Source organism: Phaseolus vulgaris, chromosome 2, assembly GCF_051622355.1.
Source record: "Phaseolus vulgaris cultivar YP4 chromosome 2, ASM5162235v1, whole genome shotgun sequence".
Classification (NCBI taxonomy): Eukaryota; Viridiplantae; Streptophyta; class Magnoliopsida; order Fabales; family Fabaceae; genus Phaseolus; species Phaseolus vulgaris.
This window is the reverse complement of record NC_143499.1, coordinates 31,182,496-31,194,564: the sequence shown is the minus strand read 5'-3', so window position 1 is coordinate 31,194,564 and position 12,069 is coordinate 31,182,496. Positions and strand designations below refer to the sequence as shown.

At 32.0% G+C, this 12,069-nt stretch overlaps 2 protein-coding genes across 4 annotated transcripts; both read right to left on the bottom strand.

Moving 5' to 3' along the window:
- Window positions 1-349: 349 nt before the first annotated feature.
- Window positions 350-5,761, bottom strand: LOC137811422 (uncharacterized). Of its 3 annotated transcripts, XM_068613167.2 has the most exons (4): window positions 4,682-5,761; window positions 3,430-3,467; window positions 2,164-2,464; window positions 350-1,119 (listed from the first exon to the last, which is right to left on the bottom strand). In XM_068613167.2, the coding sequence occupies exons 3-4, from the start codon at window positions 2,430-2,432 to the stop codon at window positions 531-533; spliced, it is 858 nt and encodes a 285-aa protein (XP_068469268.1). In that variant the 5' UTR covers window positions 2,433-2,464; window positions 3,430-3,467; window positions 4,682-5,761; the 3' UTR covers window positions 350-530. The 3 variants fall into 3 exon arrangements, with proteins under 3 accessions (XP_068469268.1, XP_068469269.1, XP_068469270.1); XM_068613168.2 differs by lacking the exon at window positions 3,430-3,467 and having other exon boundaries at window positions 4,682-4,781; XM_068613169.2 differs by lacking the exons at window positions 3,430-3,467; window positions 4,682-5,761 and adding an exon at window positions 2,620-2,729.
- A 518-nt stretch (window positions 5,762-6,279) lies between these two features.
- LOC137811421 (glutamate--cysteine ligase, chloroplastic) lies at window positions 6,280-10,333 on the bottom strand. Its single transcript, XM_068613166.2, has 16 exons — window positions 10,146-10,333; window positions 9,700-9,960; window positions 9,171-9,321; window positions 8,878-8,985; window positions 8,601-8,693; window positions 8,452-8,535; window positions 8,241-8,309; window positions 8,092-8,162; window positions 7,929-7,994; window positions 7,741-7,834; window positions 7,546-7,635; window positions 7,379-7,459; window positions 7,010-7,102; window positions 6,805-6,885; window positions 6,640-6,709; window positions 6,280-6,565 (listed from the first exon to the last, which is right to left on the bottom strand). Exons 2-16 carry the CDS (start codon window positions 9,939-9,941, stop codon window positions 6,477-6,479), a joined length of 1,482 nt encoding a protein of 493 aa, XP_068469267.1. The 5' UTR covers window positions 9,942-9,960; window positions 10,146-10,333; the 3' UTR covers window positions 6,280-6,476.
- Window positions 10,334-12,069: the final 1,736 nt, after the last annotated feature.

The following is a 12,069-nucleotide window of genomic DNA, read 5'->3' as shown; positions in this document are numbered from 1 at the left end:
CAAACATAAGAAGATTCTTGTAGTAACCATTCAAGAGTTTAGATTAATCATTCCCAAAAAGACTATTCTTGTATAATTGTGTGTGCACTTGTGAATAAAGAATAACTCTAATAAAAGTTAGATAAAAATAAATAAATGATAAAGATAAAAAATAACTTTCTCAAAGTTACTTGACAAATAACTGGATTCCTCCTCTTCTATAATGTTTAGATATATGAATTCCACTTCCCACATGTAAATTGTTTGCATTTCTCTCAGCAAGTCTCAAGAAATCTTACCATTCTCCATGCCATTCTCTCATCAACTCAATCGAAATTGTGATAACTCAGTCTCCTTAAAGGGAGAGACAGAAGGAAAAAGAAAACTAAAATTACAAAAAGAAAAATATATTGATATCCATACAGGAGAACAGGACTCTAACAGGGCATCAGTAAAGACAGGTTAGCTAGAAACAGCAATTAAAGTATAAAGCCTGCAGGCATCATGTAAAAAGTACAATTGAATTTAACCAACGCAGGAAATGTTCCTACTTACAGAATAAATGGGATTGTCAAATTACCAATTTGACTGTTCTTATCCTCTTTGCTCTGAGCAATTTCCTTTAAACTCGTCCAAGATTTTCTTCGTCTTTTGCTGGATGTACTCACAGAATTTGCTCCCTTTCCAGACATGTTTGTAGTTTTAATAATATCATTGGACAAGGGACTATCTTGCCTTCTCCTCTTTCCTTCTAACAAAGTTCTTGTATTTGTACTTGACGAAGTAGATTGAGTATCCATAAGGGTAACATCCTTGGCCACAACTTGGGAAGGAAACACTTTTATTTCACTGACTTCATCTTTACTTGCAATGCCTTTCTGTATTTTACGAGACTCACTTGTGATGGATTTTGATGGAGGTGTTAACTCTAATGATGGTTTAACTTTTGATGGACAGATCCCTTTTATGTGTCCCTTAGGGGTTCCTCTCTTTAGATTCTGATGCAAACAATAATGACACTTGTACACTACGTTGTTCTGAGTAATGTTACCAGACTTCTTTTGCTTATGCCTGCCCTTCAATTTATTCTTCTCAATTCTTACAGTTGAATTAAAGCCAGGATGAAGAACAGTTTCACATCTGTAGAGCAGTCAAATGATTATCAGGGTTGATAAACATATTTCATACTGAGATCTCAGGAAATTTCCGAGCACCAACTGTTTAAAGATAGCTTAAAAAATAAAATTAGCTATTGGAGTTATCAAATGATTTTTGTTTCTATGAATTAAAGTATTAACAACAAAAGATCACCAAATTCTTCAATGATATATTATACGGATATGGTAAGTAAGCAGCTGAACATTTATAAGCATAGATAATAACAATAAAACAGCAGCAACCATTACAAAATTTTCACAAATTGGATTGTTAATTTGAATGTTGAAGCATATCGCAACGTAGAGCGGTGTTACTATTCCCTAAATAAATTGGTCACATAAAATGTAGTAGTAGTTAATCAAGCATCCATTTGAATAACAAAGATGAAATTGATTGGGAATTAAACATTTTGAGGTGTCTAAGTCTCATACAAAGTAGTATGGAATGCTCAATAAATTATTTAATTGTTTGGTTGTTCCCCTTTAATAGCTAGTTTTTAAGAGCGATTTCAGTGTTTGGATGCTTGTGAATTGGTATCAGAGTTGGTAAAAACGGCTTACCTATGGAGAGTTTTGACTGGTGGAGTGCTATGACAAAGGAAATTGAGTGAAGTTTCATCTAGTAAAGTATTGTAGAGTGAACGCCACTAGAAGACTCTCAAAAATAGTTCTATGATAGGAATTTGAGTATTACGGGATGTCAAAGTTCCACATGAAGTAGTATATGATACTTGGTAGAGTGTAGTGTTTGGTTATCCTCTCTTAATAACTAGCTTCTGAAGGTGGATTCCTCGAGTGCTTATTAGAAATATAACACTTTGCTAATTTGGATCAGATAATAATTCCAACAATAGATAGATCATATTGCTCCGCATGACTATTCAAAATGTTAAAGAAAAATGATATTGTAAATTTAGTGTTCTCCTAAAGGTTCAAGCCATCGAATTTAATTATTAAAGGGGCAACTACTGAACCAAATTGAAGAATAAGAATAACTACTAAACATACAAATAAGGGCATAACAAACCTTTCGCAAATTATTAGAGAATTATCAGGTGGTACTCCAATTGCCTCTCCAAAGGTGGCAAATTGGTGTCCATAGAAGGCACCTAGAGACTGTATGGGAGGGTCATTGGTGGTGGCCCAAACTGCTAGGTTTTTCAAGTGCTCAAATCTCAATTTTGACTTGGTGTTAGAGGCTGCCTTGGTTTGTATTTTTCCCGTGACTTCTTCCCTCAATGATATTGGAGCGTGAGATATAGACTCCAATGCTTTTGCCCGTCCTTTCTTGCCCATGAACTTTGTTTATGGGGAATTGCTTTGAACACCTGTTATGCACAGACACACAAAAAATAACATAGTATAAAGGTTCCAACATAGATAAAAGAAAGCATAAATGAACTGAAATTAAATAGTCAAGAATGATACGAGGAGAAATAGGATTCTGGGGCACTATGACACTTAGACTAAAGTCCCACCACACCTTTCTCTACAGCCCTAGGTTTACCCTTTCTCGTCTATGAGCAGCGTCACTTCATGAATGTGCACACTTCAAGCATAACAAGCTAACCATGAAGCAGTATGTTAGATTATTGCTGCTATAATCTTGAGAAAGAAAAAACTCAGACCGTAAACTAAAGGATAAAAACGAACAACGGAAAACATTCTTCATTGCCCCAGGTTTGTGGTAGAGCTATACATATAAGGTGGGCATGATTGCAGTATTGGGCCCGTGAACAACAGGGTCCATGATAGAAGCAAGAACTAAAACAACACAAACAGAGATAATAATGGGTCTCAAAAACATATAATAATGGTCCAGCTTAAACATATTACTTCATCCAGGTTAGGATTTTGATCTGCCGTTTGGGCCCACAACACAATGGAAAACAGCAGAAAGATTGCAGTTTAAATCACCTTTTCAAGAGATGAGGTACAGTGCAGTGAAGTCAAGGAGATGGAGTGGAGTCTTTTGTCTTGTGTACAGTGGTTTCGCTTGTTATTAAATAGTTTCCTCTACGATTGAAAAGATGACCAATCAACTCATTGTTTCGTTAGGTTAGGTCGCACATTAGTGATCCAGTGAGGCCCAGATCTATGTTCTACTCCTTTTACAGGCCTAATATTGGGGAATTATAGTTATAGCGCCCGCCAACTGGGTTTTGATTTGTGGATTGGGTTAGACACAATGGCACTACTACTCTATACTATAACGGTGGTGAAAGGTAATTCACTATCAACTGTATACTATTCCACACAGCAAATGAGAAGAGAGTAAATTTTGAGGACATACTTATGAGCAAGCTTCTTCAACTTCTCTTGCGTAGATTTCTGCAACATTAAGAATAACAAACAATGAAGCAATTTACAAGCAAGAGCCTCCAATGAAATAAGTAACACAAAAGAAACTCAAAATGTGCAGGAGGCATATATGTACACTGAACCACGTTAGTGATGTTACTCGCATCAAATACATTTAGCTTCTATCTCCACCTCTGGATGTATGATACACATATAAGAGAAATTTGGTTTCTAATAGCTTTCAACATATTCACCTACGTTAATTCTTTCTTGAGGACACAATTTTCATTTTCAACCAAAGTGGTTTAAAGAGTTACGCAAATCTTGCTTCCTGGAGTGGGGGCAGGACGAGAAAGGTTGTTGGTTTTCCAAGATTTATTCTTAATAAAATAGTTTTTTAGGGTTAAGGGTGAAAGTTTAGGGATCGATGATTGCATTTGCGTGTGTCAAAACAAAAGGAGCGCACTAACAGTGCCTGAGCTGAAATTTTGTAAGCAAGGAGTTGGGAATTGAAATGTTGAATCCCCTTTCCCAATCCAACTCAGTATCTGTACACAAACACACCCAAAAAAAAAAAAATTGAGTCGAACAAAGTGCAATTTGTGTTTGGATGGAGTATTTGAGAATTCTAAGGAATTCAGCATTCTAACTGCCTCTGGTTATGTGATGATTGTTTAAATGTGGACCATGTGAAGAGATTTGTATCCTATTAGTTTTTGTTTTATATACTAGAGAATCAAGGTTAGAGGGTTGATAATTTAGTATAATAGTAAGAAGAAACTTATTTGTAAATTTAGTATAACAGAAAAAGTGACCAGTGAAGTAAGATATGTAATTGAACAAGAACAAATAACAAAGGAGAATATTCTCCTCAGCAACAATAGATTCGAAGCACATTCGATTTGGTTTGAGAAATTCTCCACGTAGAACAAAACGTGAATAATTTTAAAGTTGCAAGTGCTGATATGTTCAAACAAACCTAATAGGCTTTCAATGATTCTATGTTTAACAAACTTATATGCTGCCACAATCAAAGAACACTGCCAATAAAGAAGGAAGATATGTTGAAAACCAAAAGGTAAACCGATACAATAGAAGATAATGTAAAATGTCAATAATGTAGCGGAACCTGCATAGAGCAAATTTATAATCGAAAAGAGAGTGAAAAAGAGAACACGATAACGAGAAAGACGAAAGAAGAGATAGATAAAAACCGGTGCTGTGAGAGAGGAAACGACACGAACCTGAGGGGATCGACGGTGAAACGACGACCTTCGCGGCGGAGCGAGAGACGAAGGAGGCGCTTTCTATCAAGGTAGAAGAAAAGTTCTCTCAGAATCTTTCTTATAATTTAATTTGAAGTTAATCAAAATATTTGACATGTTAGAATTTATTTAATTTTATTTTAAGCAAATCAACGGAATAAAATATTTTACCAAGCAATATTTTAATTTTTCAGTTTATATATGTTAGAATAATAATTAATTTATAGCGTTTTTAAAAAGTATTTCTAGAGTATTTTATCTCGTATTTTTATGTCAAATTTGTTTAATATTTGTAGATATTAATAGTTAATAATATTATATAAAGAGGGATAAAATTACCAGTGAAGCAAAATGTTATATTATTAATAACTTTACATAAATAATCAATCCTTAAATTATAACTTCATGACATTATAGTTATTTATATAAAATTTATTAAAATTAAACGTTAGTAAAATGAGAAAGTTTTAATATATTTACAAAATATACATTAGAGTAATTTTTATTTGATGTATTAAATAATCTTATATTAACATAAAGTTTTATTTATATAATACATGTATGAATAGCTTTCAATGTGTTTTGAAAAAATATTATTGAATAAAAAACATAGAATGATGTACATTTAATTTACTGCTTTTATAATTTGATTATTATTCTCTTATATTACAATATAAATTATTTATTCGAATAAAAAAATTGTTTGTATATTAACAAGTTTTATTTGTTATAAAATTTGATTATAATATATCTCATATATTCAAAAGATATTTAGGATATTTATTCTCTATAACTCTAATTGTGTAAAAGAAATCTTTATATTAAAATTACTGACACCTTTATCAAATTCCTTACCCACATTTGATATGGACATAATAAATTTGAAACCTAAAAAATCTAAAATACACGAAAATTCAATTACTTTAATTGTTTTTTTTTTATCTTTAAAATAGTTCATTTGAATAAGATAATTCAGTTTTTGTGTTTCAACTTTTATACTAAATTTTATAATTTTATTTTGTTTATTCATTAAAACTTCTGCATTTTAATGTTACCCAAAATCTATTCATTTTAAACAACAAAACCTTATAAAATTTATATTATTTAGGAAACTTTGATATCCAAGTAATTTAGATGTACATTATTTTAACTTGTTACACGATATAAATGTTGATTATGTATGTATATATATAATAAATATGTTTAAGATTTACAGTATAAGAGTATTTTTAACTATTAATATTTTCTTAAAAATATTGAAATCTAATTTAAAAATAAATAAAAAACCATAGATGGAAAGAGATAAATCATAATAAAAAGTAAGTATGACAATAACGAAAAAAGATAGTTTAAAAATAAAATTTTAACTCTTTATAAAGATAACCAAATCAAGAAAAACAAATAAAGAAGTCATTCTAAGATATATTCGTTAAAATTTTAAATATTTTTACAAATAAATTAAAATTTCTCATTTTCAACCTTTCTTTATATGGTGGTAAATATTTTGATATTAAAAAATAATATCACCTAATAAGTAAGGTGTAAGTAGATATTTTTAAACTAATAATGATCTAACATAGGAAATAATCATCTGCGCAAATTTACTATCCCTCAAAAGCTTGAGTCAAAGGCTATGTCCATGCCACATTTTAAAAAGTAAACAAGTGACTTTGGTCATTTATTAATTTGAAATCACTTGTACCAAACAAACAAATATTTGGTACAAGTTTTCTGCATTCCTCCATCTTCTTCGTATAGGAGAATCAAAGTGGAGTTAGTAGCAGCACTCTCTGAACACATGATCTATGTTCTTTCCCCAGTTGCTATGATACAACTCCAACAGTTTGTCTGCTTGGGTGAAACCTGTTCACATAGTCAAATGTGTGAAAATGGTTTTTTTTATGCTCAATGCAGAGATGAATAAATTAATGGGATACCTGTGAAGACCACTTCCTTCAATGGATCCAAGAAAACGGATTCATTTAAGCCTCTTCTGTCCAGCCCCTCCTGCAAAACCATAGATGTGCCTCACACCACTTCCAATTTTTTCTAGATTGTAAAATCGGAAGAACAATTAGTATCAACATTTGAAATACATTTACCTTTGCCCACTTCAACACATCTTCTGCAATATGTCTCAGCAATCTACCTTGAATTGAAGTCCTTAATCCAGTTATGGGAACCTAAACATACGAATTGCATGAATTAAGAGGTCCTGATTCAAAGAAAAGTGCTAGGCCAACCACTACATTTCTATATGCATTTCATTTTTTTTCACAAAATATATGTCTGCTTGTGCTTCATTACCATATTCCTTAAATTCTGTAGGTCTTCAGTGGTCCAATCAGCAATCATGTCTAAAACATTTTGCAGTGAAACCTCATCATACAGCAAACCTACCTGAGAGAGGAAAGTTAACCACATTAAACAAACGTCAGGTTGAAAAAATACCATTCCTTGATGAAATTAATTAGGACAATTTATCAGATGAAAAGGTTATAGATAGCATTGTTAAATCAGATATCTAGCAGTGTTTAATTATTCCCCGCAGATAAGCAGATAAGTATTAAGAAGTTAAGTATGTATTTTTCATTATATAGAGTCTATCAAGATACAATATATCCCTCTTGAAGATGAAGATTATTGAATTGGGTGTTGCAGAGACAGATCAAATACCCAAAATGCCGGGACTGCGCATATCATGTGAAGAGGGCCATTATCAGCACCTCTCATTTCCATGTATCTCTTTAGCCTGACCTGTACAAAATTAAACACTCTGCAAACTTAGTATGCAGCATTTAGATAAATCCAAATCCTCAACATGGTCAAAGCTGCATAGTAACCTCAGGAAATATGGTTGTTAGATGATTTTCCCAGTCAGCTAGTGTTGGCACTTGACCTGGAATGGCAGGGAGTTTACCTGCCATGAAGTCCTGCATAACAAATCATCAACTATATATATAGAGAGAGATATATATAAATTGCACAAAACTATATATATACGTAAGTGGAAGGTAATGAGAGATTTGAGAGATAACCCGGAATGACATATCACGACAGTCAATGTACTTGTTTCCGCGATAAACAAACACCATTGGCACATCAAGAGCATAATCAACATACTGTTCAAATCTACAAGAGTAACAGACCACCAAAAAAATCAGACTTCGTATCATTAAAAAAGTGTAATAAAGTAAAAAGTAAAATTGGAAAAAGGTAAACATACCCAAAATTGTCATAAAAAACAAAGGGGAGTATGCCAGTGCGATGTTTGTCAAACTCACCAATATGGCTGTTTACAACATAGCCAACAAAGTTTTATATTAATGCTATATAGAAAACAAACATTTGGGTTTTGTGGTGAACAATAACTCATGACAATTATAGACCTTCTGGTGGTGAGATAAGAACTTGGAACCCCATCCTTGAAAGGTGAATTGGCGAACAAGGCAGCTGCTAACTGGATTGGTTTAATCGTTATATAAGAAGTCATATAGGAAAAATAAAAACGTTACAATGAACCACCAGAATTTCTTACAGGCTGCAAAGCAATACTGGCACGCATTTTCTTGATCATGTCTGCTTCCGAACTGAAGTCCAGGTTCACCTGAACCCATAGTTTTTTTCATTTGTTATTTTAGAGGCACTAAAAATATTTCTAATGGGATCATTTGTGATGCTTAATATAAGAACAGGGATAAATATGCCAAATAGTATATGCCTAGTAACTGAGGTATAAAAATTCTCACCTGAACTGAGCATGTCATGATCAATATTTCAAGTCCAGGCGAGCCGAATTTGCATAACTGATTCTGTAAAATGTTATACCGTTCCTGGAAGAAGTCAATGTATTAGCATCCCACCCTTAATTCAAAGATTCGATGCAGGTAAATATTACCTTAGGCACTCTAATTATGTCTTCCAATCTCCATTTAGGCTGATAACCTAATCCCAAAAATCCAATTCCCAATTCATCTGCAACAGTTTTAGCCTATGAAGCAAGGAATAAGAATTCTGTCAGATGAATCGAGGTGTAGTTCTCAGTCTCATGACCAAAAACTGCCTTCTAAAAATGATAACAATGTTGCAATCCATGGTAATGAAATAAAAAAAACTATTAATTAAACTATCTCAGAATTCAGAATTCTTTTATCACAGAAATTGCAGACACTAACCTGATAGAGATGTGAATTAATCTCATCACAAGTTTGATGCAATGTTTTCAAAGGCGCACCACTAAGCTCAAACTGACCACCACGCTCTAATGATATGTTTTGCTTGTCCTGTTTTTTACAAATAAATGTCACATTCCCTTTAATTGAAATTGGTCTCGGGACAGATTCCCAATAGAATTTTTGCGAATAAATATTCAAGTACTATTTCTGCCCGTAGCCACGTCAAAACCAAAATCCAGAATACGAGGCACAAAATTTCAGAAAGAAGAATCATTGACTATTGTAGGACTTACATTTTTCAGTCCTATGATGTTGTCACCTTCCATTATTTTTTCCCAATCAAATCTCTCGGCAATGCCATTGAGTAAAGCAGATAATTGTTTGTAATTAATTGAACGCAAAGTGTTACGCTCAAACCCAAACTTCTCGTGCTCTGTACCTATTCTGCAAACACAACATGCAAGCTGGGTAAATCACCAAGATATACTGTACAACATTAGTGGTGTGTTTTGAGGAGAAACCAAACAAGCATGTTAATCAGTAAAATGTCGATCTCTTAGTGAATGGAAACTAGGCAACTCAGAGATCTCAAGTTGAATTGGACAATGTTGGAGATTCAACATCATCGATTAGAGTCTTTCCCAGAATATCACATCGACCATCACATCGAACAGAGATTATCACATCGAACAGAGATTAGAGCTTTCACAAGATATAAGTGTGAAAAACCTTAAGACAAACCTTAAAAGTTGAGTTAGACTTCTTCTTGATATGGTATTAGAATAGAAAGTGTAATAAAAGGGATAAATATGAAGGTCTAACCTCCAGCTTTGTTTGGGCTTGCAACCAGATGCCATGTAGTGAATAAGATGATCTTTTGTCAAGGGCTCTTGGGCAATAGCAGGAGCCTGGTCTATGGCTGGCCCCGTAGCAACAATTACAGATCTTCGCCCTCCTTTGAATCTTGCTCCTCTTCTCTCTTTGCCATTAAACTTATCATAACTTGACTCCACCTTCCCAAAAACCAAGCACCCTGGCGTCCATTTCAGATTAAGAGATCCCATTCCGCTTACTCCAACAACACTGACACCATGCATATACACTCAATCAAGTTCTTCAACATCAAAATTAGTTAAAATTACTTATCTATGCACTGTGCATTCTCTTTTCTTCTCTTCAAAATGATGATCTAGCAGGTTTCTAAGTAAACTAACTTGCATGCATGCATGCATTCATTAGGAACAAATATTGCAGTTCAATAAAATTACCTCAGACGAAATGCTCGGAAAACAGAATGAAACCAGGGATGTTCTGCGTTGATTCACTGGGAAGAAGATTTCTGTGGAATCAATGTATATAAAATGGTACGCTATGGATTGAGCTACACGTGTGCCATGGTACAGACACGTGACTTTGATTACTCTGCTGGCTATTCTATTTTTGACACCTTGCCTTCACAACTCACACGTCCTCCTCCTCCTCTAATCGGTAACTTTTTAATCTATATTTTTTAGTTTCTGTCTTATTAGGTGTTTTTCGTCCAATTATTATGATATTTTTTTGAGGTTTTTTACTATTTAATGGTGGTCAATTTATTTTTACAGACATATCAATTACTTTTTAAATGATTTATGTCTGATTTATTACTCCCAAATAGTCCAATGGTACATAGCTTAGAGTCATGGGGAAATGTAATTTAAATACAAAATTCTCACAAAAAATAAAGAATATTTCAAATGGGTTGATTGAATGTAATGATTTTATCTAAGTGAATTTTTTAGGTCAAAATATTGGTGTCGGATAAATGGAAAGGTGGTTTGAAAGAAGAATTTTCGTTCTTTTAATACTTGAGTGAGAGGCTTATTTCAAGACGTCAAATAATTTCATTTTATTTAGAATCGAGGAAAATAATAATTTAAATAATTTTTTTTTGGGATGACACATTAGAATTGTTCACTTTAAATTTTTTCGACCTAATTTTATCCTTAAAAAACATATTAAAAAATAATATATATATATAAACTAAATTTAATAAATAAATAAATAGTGTTACGTGCTATGAGGTTTGGATACATCTCTTAAATTACGTATCTATATCAGACAGACACTGGTAGAACACATATCCGTGAAGTGTATAATTAAAAAAAAAATTGTTGGATTTTTTATCATGGTTTTAACACAATTTTAAAAAGAAAAAATATATAATTTTTATTCAAAATCTCAAATTTATTGTATAAATTTTTATTATGATTATAAAAATAAAAAATAATTTTTTTTGAATTAGTCATGAGAAACATCTTTCTACTACAAAAAAAACTAAAACATAGTTGTGCACATAAATATTTATTATCAATTTATATAATTCATAATTATATATATATATATATATCCACGTGTCCTACATTTTAGAAATTATATGTATATCTGTATCCATGTTCATATTGTATCAATGTTTATGTCGTATCAATGTCTGTGTCTGTGGTACATAGGTTAACTGATACTGTATTGGTATCTTACATATGCAACATTCCGGTAAAACTTATTAATAAAATGTTTAATTGAGTTTCTTAACTTTTAAAATTAGAATTTTAAAAAAAAAGTTGATATTGAGTTATCTATTTATTACAACATGTATTTTATATAAATTAAAATATTCATATTCCTACAAATTAACATTTTATCATAAAGTTTTAATAAATTATTGAAAATCACAATTAAACATTATAAGTTAAAAGTGAATTTAGCATCCACCAATGTATAAGTAAAAAAAATACATTTCAAATTTACCAATTCAAGTAAAAAAAATTATTTCGAATCATCAATACACAAGTAAAAAAATGCATTCCAAAATTACCAATTCATAAATATCGTGGAACCTCATTTTCATAAACCTCTAAACCCAGTCACTTTTCAAATAAAAATGACAATACTAGTTTTAGTAATTTTAAAAATGTAGTGGTGCAGGAAGAAACACCAAGCCCAGACCATTGACATGTGGGGGTGTTTCTCCCAAAGAATGGCTTCCTGCATCCTATTATTTTTATAAAAAGATATTTTACCCCTTTTAAAATGACTTCCAAATTATTCTTTCCAAAATATTTTCAAAACATTCTTTACAGAACACATTTTATGAATTTCAGATTCACTATTCTGAAAATAAAAAAAATGTGTTCCAGAAAGAATATTCTAGAA